This window comes from Corapipo altera, unplaced genomic scaffold (genome assembly GCF_003945725.1).
Source record: "Corapipo altera isolate COAL_440 unplaced genomic scaffold, ASM394572v1 180, whole genome shotgun sequence".
Lineage (NCBI taxonomy): Eukaryota > Metazoa > Chordata > Aves > Passeriformes > Pipridae > Corapipo > Corapipo altera.
In genome coordinates, this window is record NW_020884915.1 from 3,006,534 (window position 1) to 3,029,707 (window position 23,174).

Genomic DNA, 23,174 nt, shown 5'->3' on the forward strand with positions numbered 1-23,174 from the left:
GCACAAACCAAACCCACGTGATCATTTGCCTTATGTGGCATCTCACTCCTGTCTGATGTATTTTGCAGAGAACAAGTTGCCCAGTGAAACTGTTGCTGCCCCATCCCTGGAAGTGTCCAAGGCCAGGTTGGACAGGATTTGGAGCAACCTGGGCTAGTGGAAGGTGTCCCTGCCTATGTCAGGGGGTTGAAACAGTATGGTCTTTAGGACCCCTTCCAACCCAAATAATTCTGTGATTCTATGAAATCAAGCTCTTCCAGAGCACTGTAGTTTCTGCTGGAGTCTTCTGAGACATCACAGGCCCTTTATACTGCACCTGTTGCTGTTCCAGGAGCAGCAGGAGGGGACAGACTGACTTCTTGGTGTCCTGGCTTCCAGCCAGCTCATCACCAGGCACTGCTGCTGCCCTGTGTGGCAGACAAGGCAGGGCCATGTGCACCAAGGCAGTGCACACACCATGACCCCATGGAGGTGACAATGGGCTCCAGCAGAACTCGAGAAAGGGACAGAGAACCCAAATATCATAAGTTGTGAGAACATCTACCTCAGCTCATTTGACAGACCCCCTGATAAGTATAATCCTATGAAGGGTTTGTATCCTTAATATTTAGTTCATTAACAATAGATTTTACTCCTCTCTCCGTTCATAAACACTGTCCAAATAGAATTTAACACTTTCCCAGTTATTGCAGTTAGAAGGCTGTGTAATGCTATTAAATATGAGTTCAAAAATCAGTTACCAAAGATTACATTGTTCACTTTCCTCTAAACATGAGGTTTCTTGCCAAACATCCAAAATGATTAATCTGCAGATAACAAAGATAATGTGAAAAAAACTCTGTGAAATTTGGCTGGAAGGCAATGTCCAGCACTGGCTGAGCTTAGGATATCACACAGTTTGCCTTGGAACAGTTTTCTTTGGAAAGCTTTAGTCATGTTTTAGGTTACAGAGCATTGGTTTAGTTCAAGACATCATGGTCAGTAGTAGGTCAGACATCTGCTTAAGCCCCTTAAGTTCTGGCACGAAGATCAGATATTCTGCTGAGACCTCTTTTCCCTAACTGTCTTATTCCAGATACATGACAGAATAGATACTCAGCTGCTGTAAATCAAAACTTTTACAGCCATTAATAGGTCACTTAAACTCAGGGTAGCAGAGGATCTCTACTATGATTTGTACTATTGCAAAATCATTTCACTTTCTTCACTGCTTTTTTTTTTTAAGCTAAACACTGTGATTCTTTTAGACCTGCATTTAAAACTGCAAGTATCATGACCAGCTCTTTTATATGAATATGCAGATACAAAATTCAATATATGCCTTCCATTTTTAGAGTATTAATTTGCTTCCCTAGACACTGAGAGTTGGTTCTGCTTTTTTTCTGCAGTTTTTATTCCTGGGTTTTTCTTTCTACATAATTTATCAGTTGACCTCTTGACCTCTTCTCTACTTCACTCAATATCCCTTTATCTCTCTTTTTTCTTAGTAGCCAGTTTGTCTATTGTATGAAATGTTTGTTAGAAGTTATCTCATCACTTCTTTAAATGTTCCTTGGAAACAGCAAAGGTCTTTCTGCTAGAGGTGATATTCTCCTGTGAGGAAAGATAACTCAAACATTTCAACTGCAGAAAGCTGAAAGGCTGAGAGAGATTTTGCACCACTCTCCTGCTTTCTGTGATCAAATCCTGGGGGTTTTTTGTAAGTAAGGAAAACTTCCATGAGGAGGGGGAATACAACACAAATTCATATGTAGGGAAGTCTTTGGAAATCTGAGATATTGTGTATCTCCTCTTGCAAGCACTTTCTTGTACTGAGGCTGAAAACAAAATACAATTTTCATGATTTTTTGACAGTACAAGAGGGAGACTCTGAAGACAACAAAGTATGTGGAGCTTGTTATTGTGGCAGATAATCGGGAGGTAAGGAACTTAAAAATAAAAAGTTATGGAAAGCTTGGGTAGGAAATGGTTAACTCAAATCAGTTACCACGGTACTGCAAGTAATGTACTTCAACCAATAAGATGATGGTTTTCAGAAGTAAATAATTTTCCCTAATTAGGACTAAGCAATGGAAGGAATTATTAAGACAGGACAACACCGAGTCAATTGTAAAATGTCTTGCAATACTTCATGGAATTTGACTCTCAAATAACAGGGATATCTGTCAGTATTGAATAAAAGCCAAATATTAATTCACTGCCCAGAGTCTCCTTGAGCAAGTTAAATTCTCACTGCCATTCTCTCTGCCCTCAGTGGGGCTGTCAGTGCTTTTGAAGCAGCACTTTACCATCACAGTTCAGGGAACACGACTGACTTCCCGATGGTTTGCACACACAGCTTCAAAGCCAGGAAAAGGCATTGGCTGTAGAAATGTTCCCATGAGCTGAATGGCAGGCAAAGATCTAAATCTTGGTTTGAATGATTTTGCTCCTTAATTTTTTTTTTGTGTGTCCTTGAACACTGCCAGCCAAGGAATTGCAACCACTCTACTGTGAGACCCACTAAGAGAAGAGCGTTTTTCCCAAAACCTCAGTCCCTAAAAGATCTCTGTGTAAGACTTAGAGGTTTTAAAACCTTTTCATGAGATCCAAAGTCCTATCCCATAACTTGTGCTTTTTCTGAGGCAGACTGTGTTCCCATGAATCCAGCACGTCTGCTGACAGCTTTTGGCTGCACCCTGTAATTCCCAAACACCCCTGATGTGCTGGTAGAGTAAGGTGGGTGTTGGGGGAAACTGTGGTATTTGTGCTGCTGGTACATTAATTCTTTGCATTCCAAGTTTCAGAGACAAGGCAAAGATGTGGAAAAAATCAAGCAGAGGCTGATAGAAATTGCAAACTACGTTGATAAGGTAGGAATATGAGGATTGTTTCACTTTTTCCAACCTTACTACACTTTCTGAGGGATGTTGCTGTGAAATATGTGTTTCTTCTAGTAGTAAATTAAGAAAGACACTGTGCTCAGATCAGCACCTTTTACAACCTTGTCCACTCACCCTTTCAAGGAGCTAACCCTGTAGCTTTCCTAATACTCCAGTGTTTCAGAGCAATGTTTCTCTCCAACCAGTCAAATCAAAAGAGTAAATTTAAACATTTTGTATGCCCTTGAATATACTAAGCCATGAGCTCTGCTCTGCTGTAATGGGATGCATGGGTCTGTGGAAGCAGTGTTCCTAAAGAGAGGCACAATTTAGAGCTAGGATATTTTTCGCCTGGGAGGAGGGTGGAGATAATCACCTCTGTAACAGCCTATAGAAAATAAAAGGATTATTTTAAGGAGGAATTTGGAGAAGAAAGTCCTTTGCAGCAACAAGGGAAGGTCCAACTGTAAGGCCAGCAAAGGACCTGTGAAGACACAGTTAATAAGATGTAGAATCCAAGGAAAATGGCAGAATTAGAAATATACAGTGTTTAAGGAAGCAGAAGTTGATGGCTCATATTGAGAGCAATAAGAGAGACATACACTGGATTCTTTCTTGTTCTGACGTCATTTCTTAACAATAAAGGCTAAGAGTCCTGTACAGTGGTTTTTGAGCAAATTGGAGTTTATTTTTGTTGGGCCATACAGCCAGAAAACATTAGGAGTCCAGTAGTGAAATTATAACTGAGAGAGTCTTAATTTATCTGAGAACTTATCAAGTGATACTTCAAGGGCAATAGCTCAAGGAGAAGCATTCCTGATTAAAAACAAGCTGCTGAAGACACCTCTACCTCATCCATAATTGTCTGGCTGACTTATTACTGGAGGACAGGTGTTTATATGTTACCTGCTCAAAACTAATTTTGCATGTTGCAATATATTCTTTGTTTCATGCTTAATTTCTGCTCGACAAATGCCTCTGTTATCCAAATGGCTGTAGTGCATAGAAACAAGACAAAGATCTAGTGTGTGTTTTTCTCAGACTGTCAGCCAGATCTGGACTTGATCAATTCTGGAATCCTTCTCCACATTAGTCTCACATTAGGATTGTTATCTCAGCTCCGTTGCTAATGTTGGCCTGGCTCCCCTCTGCAAGTCAGGGAAATACTTTGTCTATGTCCTGTCAAGTGTTCACTTTTGCCCTGGAGAAGACACTGTTTTAACTTCTACAAGAAAGACTCATTATGTTTCTGTTGAAATATTCTAATCCAGTGTGGTTTAAAACAGTTTTTAGAGACATGTTTCTGTTTTTCTTTCCCCGTTAGTTCTACAGGCCACTGAATATCCGGGTAGCCCTGGTCGGAGTGGAAGTGTGGAATGACATGGATAAGTGCTCTATTTCTCAAGACCCTTTCACCAGCCTCCATGAGTTTCTGGACTGGAGAAAGCTAAAACTGCTACCTCGTAAACCCCACGACAACGCCCAGCTCATAAGGTAAACTTGGCACCGTGTTTGATATTGGGATTTTGGTGATTTGGGAATAGATGGGCTCAATCCTTCCCCACTGGCTACACTGTTGGAAGGAACATCTGTGATCCTGAGGGTTTGTCTTTCCCCTCTGCAGACATAAAAACACAGTACAGGACCCTTCAGCAGATGAATTTCCTTGCCCAGCTCTGCAATACCCTGTCACTCAAAGCCTGTCGTGAACACAACTCCTGTAGAACAGTAGATGTGTAATTAGCTGCTAAATGCTTAGGAATTTACAAGCAGTTTAAACTGGGCTCAGTCTAAATTTTTACTGAAAAAATTGCCCTCACCCAAATGTGGAGTTAAAAGGCCTCTGTGTGAAGCCTGTTTCTTAGTGGAAAGACCTCAGTAAACATTAAAATGCAGCCTAAATTGGACATTTCATTTGAATTTGTGATATAGAAATTAAATCATACACATATTTTATCCTGCTGCTGGTTCTTGAATTAAAGTAATGGAAAAAGATCCCTTCCAACCCAAAGCAGTCTACAATTCTATGAAAGTAAAAGCATTCCTGAAAAAAAAAAAATAAGAGGAAACCCTCTTTCTTCAGTCGGGTATTATTTTGATCAATTAGCTATTCTTTGTATTAAACAGATAAACATACCTGATGTCTTAGTAATTAAAAGGGATTCTTTACTTCTTACATTAGCTGTGTAAGAATAAATTGAGCTCTTCCAAACTGTCTCTCCTGAGATATTTGATTGCTCTCTATGTATAATAATACTTTGTTTGGAATTATTACACTCTAGGCTGTGTATCAAAACAAGTAGCATATAAACTTCCCACTGCATTACAATAACCCTTCTTTGAGCTGGAGAAGTTATTTTTATGTTTGTGTTTCTATTCCCAACTTCAGAAAGGGGGAAAAAAGAAAGGCAAGAAGGGTCCTGTTAGAGCAGTAAACCCAAAGGACAGTGATCAAATGGATATTCCTCGTAGCAGGGGTGCTGTTGTTGTCAGTTCAGGGAGATAATCTGTGCTTTTATTGTTTTAAACCTGCAAATGTGAGGAGCTGACACATTGGAAACGGAATCTTTGTTTGAGATTGTCAGAAACAGGAGACTGGAAATAGCAGGGAGGTATCTTGGCATTGAATATTGATTCTGTGCTTCTCCCTCTCCTCTCCCACCCTCCTGCAGCGGGGTGTACTTCCAAGGGACCACCATTGGCATGGCACCCATCATGAGCATGTGCACTGCAGAGCAGTCTGGAGGAGTTGTCATGGTAAGTGGTAAAAGCACAGCACTCCAAACTGGCCCAACTGGTGTGACACCATGTCAGGTTTTATGGTACTGCGTCCTGAACCCAAATGTCAGCCTATCTGTCCTGATTTCAGTCTCAGTATTGTTTATATCTCCATTCAGATTGTTTGTAAATGATAGTTTCCATAGTGAAAAAAAAATCAAAATATTGCATTAAAATACAGCATGCCCTCTTTGCAAGGGGTTTATACTCCCAGTTGTCATTGAATCAGGTGCTGAGGTGCTGGGAAGGATGAGAACCAGAAGATGTATTTGTTGGACACTTGGGTATACTTGTGTTACAGGCAACAACAGTCTGTCCTGAATCTTTTATTATATTGATTTTATTCTATATTTATAGAGTTTCCTGTGTTAGGCCTTATTTTCCATCTCTACAGCAGTGGTTTTATTGCATTGCCAGACAGCAAGAACAAACCATGACAGTATTTATTCCACCTGAGCCTCTCACTGGTAATGCTGTTGTCAGATGATTAGACATGATAAACATACTTAGCCAATATTTGGAATAGTTCTGGAGTATTTTCTTTCAGAATTTTAATTTTTCTTTCATTTCAAACAGGTTTTTGTAAATAAAAAGGGGTGGGGACTTCCTAAACCCCCCTTAGATGCTGTCTGAGCTCAGCTTGCACCTGATGAAAACCCTTGTTTTCTCTACAGCTCTTTTGGGACTTCCAGCACCTCAGGTGATGTAGTGATGAGTCTTTCCAGCTCTGCTGGACACCTGAGCTGCAGATCCTCCATAAATGAGGTGGTAGCTCAGGAACCCACAACATTTGGCATTTGCATGGTCCCAAAGCTCCCAGTTCTTCAGAGTTTCATGGGCTGACCTGGAGCCCAGGACAATGAGGCTTTTGCCTCAAGACAATCCACTTGGCAGGGTAATCCCAGAGATACCATCCCTCCTGCATTTCCTTCCTTCTTAACTACCACCCAGGGAGATGATAGGGAGAATTTACAAGGTCAGCTGCGAGGCTGAGGTGTAGGAGAGTTGGAAACAAATCATGTAATTCAAGAAGTCATATCAAAATTGTAGAAGAGACAAAGGTTTCAGGCTCTTGGTGGCTTTGAAAGCTGAGTCTCTCTCTAATTGATGTTGTAGCAGTTATTCACTGGGTACCTGGGTGAAAGGTACAAAAGGAAAAAGAAGAAAAGAGAAATTAAAAAAAGAAGGTCTCCCAGTGCACTTCCAAGTCTTGGTAAAGCCATATTATAAGAGGCAGACAGCCCCATCTTATCCATTTCGTTGTCAGGGCTGCAATCACTGCTTTGGCTTTATCTGCAGTCAGAGATGGCCTTAATGATGATTTTTTTTTCCTCCTTTTAATTTTTAACATAAACTTTAAAATACTCTACAGTGTAATTTACTACCAGGTCAGTCCTCTTCACTCTGGAAACAGAAAAAAATTACAGATAGTTCAGTTACAAGAAAACAAGAATCAGCATTTCTTTAGAGTGCTTTCAAGTCTCTGACAGAAGGGGTTGATTTATATGTCTAGGAGAAACCCAGTGTCTGTGTGTGAATCCTGCAGATTTGGTCATGAAGGGGAGCACGATGTTACCTAGAGACTCCCACCTCAGTGAATTTAAGCTTTTGAGGTGCTAATTAACTTCATCTTTGTACAGAACAACTAGAAATGTTTCCCAGTTCTTCAAGCAAATCTTCAAGGCTCAGCCAAATCCAAACCAAGCAAACACTCACCCCCAAAACCCAAATGTGCAGCTGTCCAACCTTCCCCCTGAGTTCACAAAGGCTGATCAAGCTGTATACAAAAGATGTACATATACACTGGTACCTATAGAAGGGAGCTTGGCATTTGGAAGATACACAAATGAAGAGGAAACAGCCTTAAGTTGCTCCAGGATGGATATTAGGGAAGAATTATTCACCAAAAGGGTTGTCCAACCCTGGCACAGCTGCCCAGGGCAGGGGTGGAGTCCCCATCCCAGGAGGGATTTAAAAGCCATGTGGATTTGGCACTTGGGGACATGGGTTAGTGGTGGCCTTGGCAGTGCTGGGGGAATGGTTGGACTTGTTGGCCTTAAAGGTCTTTTCCAACCTAAAAGATTCTGTGATTCTATGAAAAAAATGAACAACTGTTAACCTGGGAAACTGAGGTGCTCAAATGTCTCAACACTGGACAACAGAACATTTGGCCAACCTCATAATTCAGCCAACCTCTTACCCATCCCACCCCAAACACTCAAACCAACAACTCCCACACTCTAAAAACTGTGCTGAAAGAAGAGATGAGAGATTGCATCAGAAATGACATTTGAATGCAAAGTCTGGAGTCATTGTTGTCTGATCCAATTTTCCCGACTCTTTTTGCAGTCAGTCAGCTCCACTGTATGATCTGAATTCCTCTGTCGTGCCTCCCTGAGAGCCTGCCCATCTCTACTTTTCTGTGGCCCTGAATTCTCTCAGTAGGTGACATCTGGTCTCCCACTAATTTTAAGAGAAACTTAAAGTGGGGAGAGCAATCATCAAAGTGGGAGAAGCTTTAACAAGACCATTATAATTTTATTTTGCTGTGATGGTTCTGTAGTGTCATAGAAAGACCAAAGAGAAGTTGATATTAAAGCAGGTCTTTGACACATGAGTCAGTTATCATTCTTCTGTTTCAAAAGATTGCCTACTGAATTCATGGATTTAAAAGTAAAATATTTCTGAGTTTCTGTATAAAACAAAGGTAGAGTGACTTCTTACGTGGGCTTTGAGCGATAGGACAAGGGGGGATGGTTTTAAATTAATAGAGGAGAGATTTAGATCAAGTATTGGGAAGAAATTCTTCCCTGTGAGGGCGATGAGGCCCTGGCACAGGTTGCCCAGAGAAGCTGTGGCTGCCCCATCCCTTTAAGTGTCCAAGGCTGGGTTGGATGGGGCTCGGAGCAACCGGGGATGGTGGAAGGTGTCCCTGTCCCATGGCAGGGGGTGGAACAAGAGGACCTTTAAAAAATCCCTTCCAACACAAACCATTCTGTTATTCTTTGTCTCTATGCCCTGAGTGAGCATGGAAAGTACCAGGACCAAAGTATTTGCCTGTTGTAGCTGTAGGTGACAGTGTTTTATTATTAGGATTTGATGTGAATCTCAGTGGGATGAAGCAGAGTTCAGCTGAAAGCAGCTGCATGTTTTGTGCAACAGCTTATAATGTCTTCACAGTAGATGGTTGAATATTCAGTGGTTGTGAAACTGTTTGGTAATGACTTTTACTGCTCAAGTTAACTTTAAAAGACCCTGGTGGAATAAATCAAAGTCACATTGCTATTCATTTCTTTAGTCCTCGTGATACTTAAACAGTCTCAGTATCAAATGGGACATGTCACTGTTTGTTTTGATAATCTTCATTTATGCTGTCTTCAAATAACCTCTTTTGCTGAGGCATCACATTCCTTCTCTTAAACACCCCCTCTAGAAGCTGATAAAATTGCATTCCAAGTGGATCTGAGCAAGTAATGAGAACCTCATGGCTGTAATCATTGTTTGCCTCTTCAAGTCCCAAATTACACTTCACATCATTTAATGCTCTACTTCTGGAGTGGACTGTGTGAATTCTTGTTTTTATTTTTAATTGCCAGCTTTATACTATTTAGATAAATATAATCACTGTTCAGTAAGTAGAGAAGATACTGGAAAAATAAAATCTGGACTCAGTTTGCTGTCTGTCTGGGTAGTTCAATGTTTAGAGGAGTTTCTGTCTTGACCAGAGATCCTTAATTTCAGGGCATCATCCAATGTAATTTACTGTACACCAGTAAATGATATGGAATTATTTCATTGTTTTCTTAATCTTTCTTCATGCACTTTTTTTCCAGTTGAATGAGAAGCTGTTCTCTTTTTATGACATCAGGTTCAATGACATTGAATTCTCTACATATTCCATAAATTACTAGGTACAAAGATAAATCCATCTGTGTCTGAGCAGTACCTAGATAAGACATCTCCATATGTAGGCATGTGCAGGACAAACTGCCCACGACCTGACTGTCACAAGATTTTACATTAAGATTTTAAAACTCATGAAGAAACCAAAAAGAGAAGCTTTGAGTTTACTACAAATGCAGCAAGAAGAGTTTCTTGTATTCTCTTTTTTATTTTGTTTGCTGTTTGAGAAATGATTTACTAAAAAAAAATTTAGCCCAGACAAATGAAAGAAGAAACTTTTAAATCTACCCCAAGTCATGTATTAAGGCCTCCATTAATACATAGATAATTTTTCAGACAGTTTTACCTGTCTTTTTAGTCTGAAGTTTTGCTTAGATGATACTAAAAGAGTTATTTAAAGTGAATATATTCAAACAAGCTTTTAGAGCAGGCAGCTGCACATAGCAATTCCATTTACTGACTGATAAATAGTGGATCATGCACTTGTATTACATGTTTATGCCTTTAGGGAAAGCTTTCATACAAGTACAGTGGATTTTTTTCCCTCAAGGAAAATGATCAATGTGGAAAGGTCTCCTAGTGCTTAAGACAAAACATCAGTTTGATCAGCAGCCTGTAATCGGATCATGAGGTGAATATCTCAGAAATAATTGTCCCAAAAATCAGCATTTCAACAGGGATTAGCGTTGATATTTAAAATTGACACTCACAACATTTAGAATATTTATTCATAATTCTTAATAAAAGGCCATGGAAGATTTTAACCTCCTTTGGCCTTTCATTTTAATAAGGAGGTTTCCAAAGGTGCTTGGTTTTTCTTTCAAAGCTTGTGAAATCTTGGACATTCTGATATTAAAGAAATTTATTGATATATTTATTAATATTGAAGAATATTAAATTGACTGAGTGAAATCTCTTGCTGCATTTGTAATTTACCTCCTGACATGAAGGATCTTCTCACTCATCACGCTCATCCTCACCCACAAATGATTATCCTTTACAACACTCCATGTCTTGGGAGTTTGGGGGGTTTATTGAACAGGGAATTTTAAACTCTACGAGGCAACCCAGATGTTCAGAGCTGCTCAATTGGTCTCAAATGTCCATTGTACTGGGGAAACTGGGGGGGGCAGAGAGGTTGTCCTGAAATTCCCAATTTGCGCTTGGTATATGTGGATGAATTTAAAACTGAGTTGATTTAACAACAGAGTAACTTCAGCTAAGCTGATAAATCAGTTCAAAGGACAAGCAATAGGACCTTAGAGGGGGAATGTGTATTTTGAATTGGTTTTATATGTTAACTTGACTAGTTCTCTTATGGTTGTGGTTTTTGGTTTTTTTTAAGGATCACTCTGAAAACCCTCTGGGTGCAGCAGTCACACTGGCTCATGAACTGGGGCACAATTTTGGGATGAATCATGATACGTTGGAGAGGGGCTGCAACTGCAAAGCATCTACTGATAAAGGGGGTTGCATCATGAACCCCTCGACTGGGTAAGTGCAGGGGTAGGACTGGCAAGCTACAGTTACAGGGGGACATTTGTGGTTTCATTTTGTGCCTCAGGAACATTGAAAGGTAAAAAAAGGAAAGACTTTCAGCACCTGTCAAATCTTCTCAGTTATCCACCTGAAGCTGAAACAATTAAATGTGTTATCAGAGCATAACATGTCCCCCTGTACCTTTCCCTTTGCAGTTCACCAGTGTGAGAGACAAAAATGCTGTCAGCAAGTGGTTAATTAAAAAACTAACCACAGCCAAACAAAATCAGAATTTCACCTTTTCTCATCTTGCACAATAGGAAATGAGCAACATCCCAAGGCCAAGATTATGATGAGTGTGTAGGAAATATAGTAATGCAGGAAATACACTGTTAGACTCTCTGCAAAGGGAAGGTTTTTGGTTTTGCACAAGCTTTGGTTTTGCACAAGATTTTGCATTTCACTGTGCAGCAGTTTTAGCATATGAGCAAATTAAACCCATGAAGTTGGTGGGATTAGGGCTGTTCCATGGCTGGAGGGAGATCTTCCAAGGAAAGAGATAAGACACTGTGGGAAATAAGGCCAATGAACCTGTGGTCATCTCTCTGAGTGCAGGGCCAGGAGCTGGACTCCGTGATCTTTGTGGGTCCCTTTCAACCCAGGATATTCCACGATTCTCTGTGTCAGTACTGGAGGATTGCTCTGCTGATGGTAAAGGCACTATGTCAAGGGAGAAGGGCAGAGTTTTGTAGACACTAAAAGTCCAGGCACCCTGGCCAGAGTAACCAGTGACAGTTTGCTTTGCTGTATTTTAAACTCCAGTTAGAAGTGAAGGGTATGATGGATGAGTTGTCCATGCCCATATTCAGACTAGAACTGATAGGATTAAATTGAAGTAGGAGAGAATAGATTTACCAAAGCTCTCTGATGGTGAGTGATGTGCTAGACTGGACTGCCTGCAGAAATTGTACTGCCTGTGACTGGAAGCCAGTAAGAACCAGTCAGGCAAATACCTGCCAGCAGTGCAGGTACAGCTGGATGTGCCTGAGGGCAAGAGAATGGTCCAGATGATCGTCTGATGTCTCTTCCAGCTTCAGTGTTCTCTCTGTGTGATTAAAGTTCATCTGTTGCTTAAAAACCTCTTCTGGGAAATGTGATGGGCTCAACCTCTGCCTTTTCCGAGACTACGTTTCTGGGAAAGAAGGGGAGCAATCTGGGAGAGGCCAGGGAGGGTTGGGCTGGATTGCTCCCTGCTGGTCAGCCCAACAGCAGCCTTGGCCTTCCTTCAAAGGCAAGCTGTCACTCTCCATCAGGACAGAGAGAGGAACTCTGGCCAGAGGCCAAGCACAGCAAGTTAAGAGACAAGCAAAAGAGAGTTGTGTGAGTGGAGGAGAATGAGAGTGATTTCCACAGTTTGGAAAAGAAAAATAGCTTGGCTCTTCTGAAACAATAGGTGGTAATTATCCATGTGGAATTGTGTTCTGCAGCATGTCAGGGCTCATGAACACACTATGAGAACAAACTGAGGTTGGAAACAGGGCTCTGGAGGTGAGGTGATAGCTGGTAAGCAGTGGGCAGGCAGGGCCTGAGTCTGAGCTCCTGGAAGGTGCATCCCAGCTTTAGTCATCTCAGCTGAGTCACTGGTTCAGCATCCAGCTACTCCACTTTGGAATAAACACAGAGATACTCTCAGGACAGAAGTTTCTGGATACTCTCTGAACTCACCTGCTGAAGGTGACATTAGAAAGCTCTTCCCTCATTTTGCCCTCCCCGCTTGAGTCCTTTGGGTGAATCTGAACTGTCCTCGGTGCTGGATGTGCCAGTGCAGACACCTGGCTCCGGGTTGGCTCAGGGCAAGGGCAGAGCAAGGTTGTACCCACTCTGTGTATTCCTCAGGATATGAGGATTTGGATATTTCATTCCTCCAAGCAGCTCAGCTCATCTGTTGGGGTTTCTGCGGGCTGTGCTTCCCTGTGCCCACCTCCAGCACCCCATGGCTTTGGGGAGGCTGTGTCAGTCACACTTTGCAAAGGTCTCTTGGGATTTTTACCAAACTTGTGCCTGAGGAAGAGTTGTGGCCTTCACAGACCTGAGCAGGCTGTTTTGTTTGCAGTGATTATTGATTTATAAATGGAAACTTAAACACCAGGTTTATAGCCTTAGGCTCTACCTTCATATTGTGCTGTCGATCTGTAACAAACATTCCAGGAGAATACTTTGTGCCTCAAGCCAAACTGCATTTTACCCATTTAAAATTAACATTTTGAATATTTATTCACCCAGCATCTGACCAACAGTAGTATTCCTCTGAACACCATTAATCAAGGAACACTGGAGAGTTTTCCTCTCTGGAAGCACATGTTTTTTAAGGGAAGTCCAAATGAATGCTCCCTACCTGAAATACACTCTTAGAATAGCAAAAAAATAAAAACAAAGAGCATCCCAGAGAGGCCACATAACTTTAGGGAGACAGCCTGCTCTCTCAGTCTACTCATTGCACTCACTCTGTGCTCTTTTAATTGTTTTAAGGTAGATTTGATAAGTGCAATAAAAAAAATCTTTAGGCTGAAGCTGCTGTAAAAAGCACTGAAAAGTCCTTATATGAGACCTAAAAAGCATAGGAAATATCTAAGTTATAGCAGAAAGGCCTCTGTGAACTTAACTTTGGAGTCATTGGTGTGGCAGTGCTGCAAAAGGGAATGTTTTAAGGCTTTTTACTTAAACGGGATTTCATCGATTATTGTAATTTCTTTCAGTTCTAATGTTTCAGTCTTTGAAGAGGTCTTGGAAATTACTTCATGGTGGAAAAAAAATCTCCAAGGATCACTGTGGTGTTTAAACTCTGTTGGATCTCTCTTTTAATGAGCTTCCTACAGTTTTTACTCTTGAAAGATACCACCAAGATGTGTGTCAGTTGTGTCTGAGCTACAAATGCCTCAGGAACTGCTACTTTAGCAAAATATATTTTTATGACATGAAATGAGGTACAAAACTCCCTAAGTTTATGTCAATCCAGGACTTCTAGAGATTCAAATATCTGCTATGAAAATCACATTAATCCCTCTGTAGAATTGTGGGAGGTTGCTGTAAAAATAGTATCAATATGGAAATATTTAATACTAACACATTGTTCTCTTTTTTATGCATATGTTTTAGAGACATGCCTTTGTTTTTTTAAATTGTTTTGACCACAGATTGCTCCCAGTGAAAAAGAAGGATATAGGGAGTACTAGAGATTTGTGAGTCTTTATACTGAGATCAAAGTATCTGAAAACTAAGGGACAAGACTGAGCTGGTGAGGCCATTTCAGTATTCCACTTGTTTTCCAAATATCTCCCTAAAGTGTCCACTCTTAGGAGTGAAAATATTCTTCCTGACAACTAGATAAATACATTAGAGCTCTGATGCAACCCAAGACATTGGTCTAGATTTGTACCATTGCAACTATCAGCAGAATTTAGCAAAGCAGAGCAAAATGCTGCCAATTAGCAGTGCTAGTGTATTTAATAATTTTGGAAATGCACTTTTTATATGTCCTCCTTCATCAAAATTTAGCACAGGTACCTCCACGGGAGTTGAAATTAGGTGAGTTCCCCCAAAGTAGTTGAAAGCTTAAGGGTTCAGATATGCTTGATATTTTTTGCCAGCCATAAGGGAAACACAATTTTCATAGTTAGTCTTCTCCCCTCCTGTAAACCCAAGGGTTGATACTTCCCCTCACCCACATCCCTGTGTCCTTGCAACTCCTGTGCTCTACTAGTTCATACATAGATGATTCTTCAGCCAACTTGTTATCTGGGAAGCGGAACACACTGGAAACTTGTTCTTCCTTCCCCCTCACAGAAAGTTCTCCTTGACATCTTTCCATTTCTTCCTTCTTAGTTTGGGTGTTAATGAGAAACTAGGAATGCACTTCATACTGACCTGGAAGTTTCTCCTCAATAACTGTGATGGAGAAAAGATTAAATGAATTCAAAATAAGTTAAAATGACAAATTCCTAGGAAAAGAAAATACTGTAAGGACTGTTGTTTCAAGACATGAAACAAGTAGCAGATATTTAAGAAGTGCAGAACTTGATGTGTGAGAGAGGGCTTGGCCATTGCTATTTGTTTAACGGAGTTCTAAAAGAAAGAATATCTCTTAGGGAAATTTTATTATAATCTAGATCCATAGTAGACCATTTTTTCCTCTGTTCCAGGAGTTCCAAGGCATATTCTGGTTTGCATCCCAGTGATGGCACGAAGCGTTAGGGACAGAAAGCCATTCAGTGCCACACAGGAAGGGCTGGGCCAGTCACATAAACAAAGAAGCAGATTCTCTATGAGAATTTCTCAACACAGCAGCTCCCCTTTGTCATGTTTGTTTAGTGTGATGTTCTTTTTGAAAAGTCAAGAATGAATTGAGCTCCTCTACGTCTGTCTTTTTTCCCCTCTTATTCTTATCTTGGATCTTGTGTTACCATTTCCATTCTCACAGCCAGAATTTAAAGTCACTCTGTCCTTCCGATTCAGTCATATTTTAAATTGAATTTACTCAGATAAACATAACTGTGTTACAGGGAAGTGGAGCTGTGCCACTGCTGGTGGAAATACCTGTGTTTTGTGTAGTTGATGATCACAAGTGAAGGGAAAGGAGAAACGAGATCAATTCAGCCTCTCAGATATAGATCATTATTTTGGAGGATTTTTATGGAACTGTGTCTTATGGTAGAAAAGACCAGCTAATTTTGAGTAACTGCCTTTTAGGACACAATTTCCCTTTAGTTATTGAGTTTTTGGAGACCAGGTTTGGAGGAGGAGAACAATTAGGAACACAGAAAGAGTACAGAGTAGAAATCACACATAGAAAACCCCTGGTTCATTTACTGTTGTAATTTGGAGGGGACATTTTTTAATGACTCCAAAAAACCCATACTATTATCAGTAGTGGGTTTTCTTCTATTAGAATTAAAGCAGACAGCCAATGGGAAGCAACATATTTGTGAATGACAAAGAGAGCAAAATGTGATCTGTTAAGAATCAGATGAATGACAGCCCCAAATTGAACTAATTGACTCCATCTAAGAACTGCTGAGGAGAAATGGGGACAAATTAAAGATGAGAAGGACCATCAGGTGGGCTACTTCCAGATACCACTGAAAAAGAGCATTGGTATTAAGAAGATTTTGATTCCCTCCAGGAGTAATTAGATATTCTGCACTGAACACTGAGTACGTCAGTTGTAATTAAGGCTAAATAAAATATTTAAGTAGAAACAGAGCGGTTTTTTCCAGAGTAATAGTACCAGATGCATGTGAGTAGCTAAAAAGTGGCTCTAAGCAAGCTGCACAGAAGATAGCATAAATGTGAACATTCCTTTTTGCCTCATTGGTGATGAACTGATCCATGGGTTCATTGTAGAAGTGGTCCTGACATCCAAGGATTATCTTAGGAAACATTTGTTCTTTTGTTGCACATCACAGGCCAATTCCCAGCTGTTTTGGAAATGCAGTGCTGCACGATCTGGAAGAGAAACAGTTACATTTGATGCTTTCCTTTGGTGTGTTAACTTCAGTGGCCAAGGAGAGGTGCATTACACTTTATTTTGTCTTATAAATAAACATCCATTTCTGCTGGCAAAGAAACCCTGGTTTTATTGGCTCCCCTCTATTGACAGCCCCTCTGGTAGCAAGTATAGTACCAGAGACATCTAAAATAGCCACTTATTTGCTTTCTCTTCCTCTCCCATCCCCATTTCATGCTTGTTTCACGTTGTTGAAGGTCTGACTGATTCTGTCAGTGTAAATGCTCTGATCCAACTTCTGCAGTGCTGAGGGTTTGAAGAGTTCTCTGGAGTTCATGCTCAGTGTAGGGGCAGGATTGGCAGAAGGTTTAACATTGACATGCAGCTGTTATTTCAGGAGTCCAGCAGCTCTTACATTCCTTCTTTCTCAAACTGCTGGCATCTAAGGATGCATCTGGAAATGCTCCCCAGAGCCACTGAGGGGTCACAACTTGGATTGGGTCTATGTTCTCCCTATTAAAGCAAAGTTAAATGGTAGGTCACGGGTGTGTGAACTGTGGGATCTATGTACAGGCTCTCTACCCAAAAGTCATCAGATATTTCTGGCTAACAACATGAAATATGGGTTTGGGCAGAGAAACTGGCCTGTGGATCTAAACTTGGCTTGCTTCTGTGCTGCACTTTGCTCCATCTCTGCTGAGCTGGAACGGCATTTTGTGGGGCTACGTGATAATCACGATGGAAGTCATCCAAATTAACAGCAAGGCTTGTGGAGGCAGAAGAATGTATATTAATGAGGATTTCTTAGTGGTCTGTCTGGCTGTCCAGTTATCCTGGTGCAACTGGGGTAACTGAACAGCAGGGCTGGGTCAGGGTGAGGGGTTGCTCAGCAGCTTCTCTGTTACCTTCAGCCCCAAGGGCGGTGTCTGGGGGAACAGCAAAGTGTGTTACACAACTGATGTCCTTTGATGGTGCTGAAGGTCTGTTCTTCCCTCGTGTATCACCCATTACCATTAATGAGCTTTAGGACTGTACATCAAAAGAAGGCCAGTAGCAGTAATGCTGATTTTATCCTCCACAAATGTATATTTGCATGTTAGATGGGGGGGAGTGATTCCCCCTGGAGAACTGTTTTGCTCAGTAGGTTTGGTTCTCCCAGGGTTTTGTGGGGAGCCTTGTTATTTTGTCATCTGCTCTGGTGTGATTTCTGAACTACCATACAAGAAAATATTTATTTAACTACATTATAAACATGCAGTTAAATAAATAAAACATAGTTAAAATCTATTAAGGACAAGTTAGGAAAATACTAATTATTCATGGCATTTGTTGTATAAAGTATTAGTTTCAATCACTTTCTTTTGTTTGAAAAATGACCTCAAGGAAGCAGGATATAAGGTCACCATCATTTTGGTCATTCAATCCCTGAACTGGAGCCTACAGATCTGGGCTATGAAAATATACACCCTCCAGAGATTTCCAACTCGCTGTCTTCAGGAGACAGTCAGGTATGTCATGGAAAAACAGCATCTTGGCTTTGCTACCAAGTCAACTTCAAGGGAAAAACACTTATTCCAACACTTCACAAGATTTAAAAATAAATAAATATATAAAGCTTAAAAAATGCAAAAGGTCATGGTGAGAATGGGACAGAAATCAGAAACAGAGTGTGGGAAAGGACACTTTAGTTTGCTGACTCTTTTTGGAACTCTTTTTTCCTTCTAGACATCTCACAGCATCTTGTAGCTGCAGAGCTGTTAAATGTTGGATAATCAAACCATTAGTGCTTAGCTCAGAATTTCCTGACCCCTCTCAGTCAGTTCTCAGTTGTTCAGACCTCACTTTGCATTTTTCAGTCTGGCAGCTCAGAGACATTAAACTATGGAGCCAGTAGAACTATCTGGAATTACCTCTGTTACAATTTGAGGAAAATGAAATTATCTTTCAGATGTAAACAGTTTCTAATTAAACTCTGAAGCTGTTTATGTTTCCAAACCATTCTGAGCTGAGCTCGGCACAAAGACAGACTTCTTTGTTGTCTTTTTCTTTTTTTAATAAAGTTGATATACTGATGTAATAAATTACTTGTGACAGAGTTAGGTCTGTTGTGCCAGCAGTGCAACTGCTTTTTCTTAAAAAAAAACCTTAAACAACATATCCCTCTGCCCCAGTAATTCAGCACATTGCATTCTGGTCCTTCCTTTAGTAGGAAGCAGCCACGAGATTACAGGATAGATTTATGTCAGTCTTTTCCTTCACTCCAAGTAACCCCATATCTGCAGTGCATTTGGCCTTCTTTTTTGTTAATAACTTCCATACCTTACAGATATTTTTATTTTTTGTGATAAATAAGATCTGTGGTAAAGAATTAGTAGCATTGGTTGAAATAGATTTAATTTTTCCCCATCCTTTACAGGACTGGGTCACTGGTAACAATTAGCATTCAGAGCTATGGGGCAGGTCTTTTTAAAAAAATTGCTTTTTATTTAGTTTAGTCTTTCCCATTTCAGTAGATGTGCTGTTAGAAGTGAAAATATTTGGCTTTCCTGGTGTATTCTCAAGGAGAACTCGTGCAGATTGACAGCATGACTTTTCTGTAAGTGAGGCTGACAAGGACAGAGGTGACTTCTCAGATGAAAACACATTTTACTTCTGGTGGGATTATTTATAGCTGATACTTAAGGACAAGTCGTGGTTTCTACTCTGAGGTGTATCCAGAATTGGAACAGTTTTACTGGATGCTGGAATGGGGGAGCTCAGCTGCGTTTCATCTTGTTGCTGTAATATCCATAGAAAATATAGCTCTGTGAGGGACATTTTTCTCCTGCAGTGCTGTTATTGCCATGACCCATGAGAACAAATCATATAAGGACATTTCCCTTTATCTCAGCTTTCTGTTTCATCAAAAAAAAAACCCCAAAGTTTTCAACCTGCAGGGATAAATCTGTAGTGCAGTGCATGGAGAATGAAGCACACAGTGTCCAGTTTTAATTGGTGTTAATGAATTCCAAATTCCCAGCATAATGATGGAAACATACTCTAAAGGGCATATTCTTAAGGTCACATGAATGCTCCCTTTTGAACATGTATTTTATGGCCAGGAGCACTTGAAGGAACTGATGTTGACTTGGAAGGCTGAATCACTGTAATTAAGTGATGCCTTCAGCTGCATTTGCCACAGTTGTCATGGGAATCACAGTGGCTTTTGTGCCTGGGATAGATGTTCAAAATGTTTCAAAGTCAGAGAGGGAAGATGTCCATTTTACCCCAACAATTCCTTCCTGCAAAGTCATTCTTTTTCTTTTCTGATGTCAAAGCCAATTACAAAGCCCCAGACACATTTACTGTGGGGTTCTGGGGGGAGAATTGCAGGGAGGCTCCATTTCAGCTTTTTGAAATGAATGACACAGCCCCAGTGGTGAATGAGGATAAGAAACCACCTATTTTAGTGTAAAGTCACTGAAAATGAAGAGTTGAAATAACTTTGGAGTCCTACAGAGCCTTTCTGGCTGCTTCTTATAGCATGGAATTGTGTCCATCTCCTGGCAGCTGACCACCACCAGGTGTGAAATCCAGGCTCCCTCAAAGTTGATAGGAAAGCTCCTAAGGACTTTATTAAGGCCAGGATTTCATCAGGATATGTGTGGGGGTGTTTTAGATTTATCAGAAGTCTTTCATTTCTGTGAGTGAAAGTTTTAATTTGCTCACCTAATGATCCCTTAAGTCCTAGACCATGGCTGGATCCATTCTTTCTCATGGCTTGAAATAATGATTACATACAGTGTGGCCACTAATTAGTGTATTTTCTTTGTCTGTAAGCTCTGTGAAAAAAGAAAAGTCAAGCTACGGGGAAAAAAGTGTTTTCTTGTTATTATATATTTATGATTTTTTTTTTTTAAATAATTCCACTTCCATTTGTCAAGGTGATTTAGGTGATATGGGAGAAACTGCATTTTTCTTTTAACAGAAGAAGGAAAGGTAGAAATGCTGGGGAAATGCAGTTTGATTTCTGGCACTGTTATGCCTCACTTATCTTTCCTCTGGATCTTCTCAAAGGAAAAAAAATTGAGCCATGCTGCTTGCAAGTCAGGCACTCCTGCCTTTAGCCCTGATTTATTAAGAGACCAGGCAGTACAGATGTTAACTGAAATCAATAGGAGCCTGTGCCCCAAGTATGTGTTATTTTCAGCTCTCTGCAGGGCTCAGATGTTTTTCTCTAGCACCCACACCTCACCAACTGGCATTTCCATGCACTCCATTTTCTCAGTGATTTTGGTCCTGCTCTTCCCAGGGGAACAGCTTCTTCATGTGCCCCGTCCAGGGGCTGATCCTTGGGGTTGGCCTGGACCAGGAGTTGGGCTTAATGATCCTTGTGAGTCTCTTCAAAGTCAGGATGTTCTATGATTGTATGAAATGTCTTCTCCCTGCCTTGGGTTCCTTCTGGTGGGGTTTGGCCCCCCTTGGAGTCCCCTTCTTAGTGACATTTCCTCTACTCACCAATGTCCAGGCTCATCTTCACCCAAAGCCATCTCCTGAGGCCAAGAACCCACAGGATGGCAGGTCTTTAAATCAAGCTTGTTCCCAAAGTCAGATTTTTTTTTTTCCTTCCTGATCTACTCCTGGCCCATTTAAAAAAAAAAATTCCGAGGTTTTTCAAGGGAGAAAATCAGAATGTAACTGCCTAAAACAAAAGCAGATTGTCAATCATGTTTGGAACTAAATGAAGTGCCTTTTCCCTAACCAAGAATCAGCAGGAAGCTGATCTTCAGCAAGGTATTTTGAGCAAGGGGATGGACAATTTGTCTTTATTTGCTGGTCACGTGCTGAGGATGTTGTGTTTTATGTGACAAATTTAAACTCAGAGCATTCTGGTTGTTCTCTTTATCTACAGTTTCCTTCTCTGCCGGCAGCTTTTCCTTAGCCTGGGACCAGACCTGACCTGGCCTTTTCATCCCTCCCTCTGCTCTCTCTTGCCTTTTCACTTTTACTGGAGTCAGCATTGGATTAGCCTCAAATTCTAAGTAGTAGATTGTGAAACCTGAACTCTCAGCAATCCAGCGAATTTTTATTAATGAGGTAGTGGTCTAAAAGGAAACAGAGCAAAAGATGAGCCAGAGGCAAATTTGAAGTGATTACAGCTACTTTCCTTGGCTGTCTGGTTTCCAACAGGAAGAACAGTTGTCTGAGTTCAATTCCCATGGAGTTTTGCAATGCAGATAACTCCAGCATAGAGTCAGAATCCTGTCAGGGTTGATAAATTGGTTTAGTATTGCTTCACCCCCAGAAAGTCACAACAGGCCTCTCAACAAGAAAAAACTTCTCTGACTGTCCATTTGTCAAAGGGAAAGTAACTGCTAATAATGTTTTATTTGGCAGTTTTGTGAGTGCCATGTCAGTCTATACTGTATAAAGCCATTAAGTGTTGTTCCTTTGCAGAATATATTTTTGGAAATCATCCAGCCATTTGTTCTGTCACTGCTTTGTGCCCTAAAGTCCCACACACAGTAATATAAATCTGCCTTTTTGAATATTTCAGGTAGTTAAATTTTCACCTTCCATGTAACAGGAGAGGTCAAGCCTCAGCTGGGGCTGTGACAATCCAACCTGGGAACCTGAAGGGAGATTACTGGAATGCACTCTGGGAATCTGCGCCATCCCCAGGGCCAAATTAACACAAACCTAAAGCATTTGTGTGTGAAATTTAAACACTTACTTGGAAAGACTTTCTCTTCAATAACCCCGGAAATTTCATTGTAGCACAACAAGCCAGCCAACTACACATCAAGTAAATTAACCAGCAGTGTGATATAATCACAGGTATTTATTGGAAGTGTAAAACCCACCATATAGTGAACGTGACAAAAGCTGTAAGAGAGATCTAGGCTTGTTTTTAAGTCACTGACCATGAACTCAGACAGCAAGAGCTTTGATATCACATGTAACTACATGGCCCAATTCCGTGCTCTACTTTATTGATGCTCTAGGGATTAAAACTATAAAGGAGGAGCAAGAGAGTGAAAAATAGGCTAGAAAAATAAGTATGAGTTGTCAGACATCTACTGCCTTTTGAAGCAAACTTCCCATTTAAATACTTTATATATATATAAACCATTCTATGTTTTTAGCTAAATCCTTCCAATGGTGCTGAAAAAGATGCACTCCATCAGTTGTGGGACTGTGTCTTGGACAAAGCTCTATCATGTGATGCTTACACATCTTCCAGGAGCCCAAAAGGTCCTCCACTTTACCCCCTCCTCCCAATTTTCCTGTGTATTTGTCATTTGAAAAACTTTGGGTGTGAGACAACCCACAGACACCTTTGAGGTCACCATTTATTGTGCTTGTGGGATCTACTTTAAAACTGCATTTGTGTCTTTCTCCCTCAAAAGTACTTAGAAATTAAGACACTGTTTAAATAATAGATTAAAAAGTCCTTCCATATTATGGCACTTGTCTAATTTTAAACAATTGCTACTAAAACGTGAGGTGTATGAAATAACCTGTGATGACAGAACTTGATACATGAAGGGACCTGTAGTATTTGAACACCTATTTCAATATCAAAGAAAAATGGATTTTATCTCTTGCTTGATACCTAATTCTGTGAAGTTCTTTATGCTTACTAATTCATTAACACACATGCTGTACAG

At 40.5% G+C, this 23,174-nt stretch overlaps 1 protein-coding gene across 2 annotated transcripts in view; it reads left to right on the forward strand.

Moving 5' to 3' along the window:
* ADAM12 (ADAM metallopeptidase domain 12) overlaps positions 1 to 23,174 on the forward strand; it is a 182,842-nt gene that overhangs the window by 122,555 nt on the left and 37,113 nt on the right. For both annotated transcript variants that reach the window (XM_027655327.1, XM_027655326.1), the window contains exons 7-11: positions 1,855 to 1,920; positions 2,781 to 2,852; positions 4,186 to 4,355; positions 5,534 to 5,618; positions 10,888 to 11,036. In XM_027655327.1, the coding sequence (XP_027511128.1) occupies positions 1,855 to 1,920; positions 2,781 to 2,852; positions 4,186 to 4,355; positions 5,534 to 5,618; positions 10,888 to 11,036 (542 nt within the window). The remainder of the gene's footprint in view (positions 1 to 1,854; positions 1,921 to 2,780; positions 2,853 to 4,185; positions 4,356 to 5,533; positions 5,619 to 10,887; positions 11,037 to 23,174) is intronic.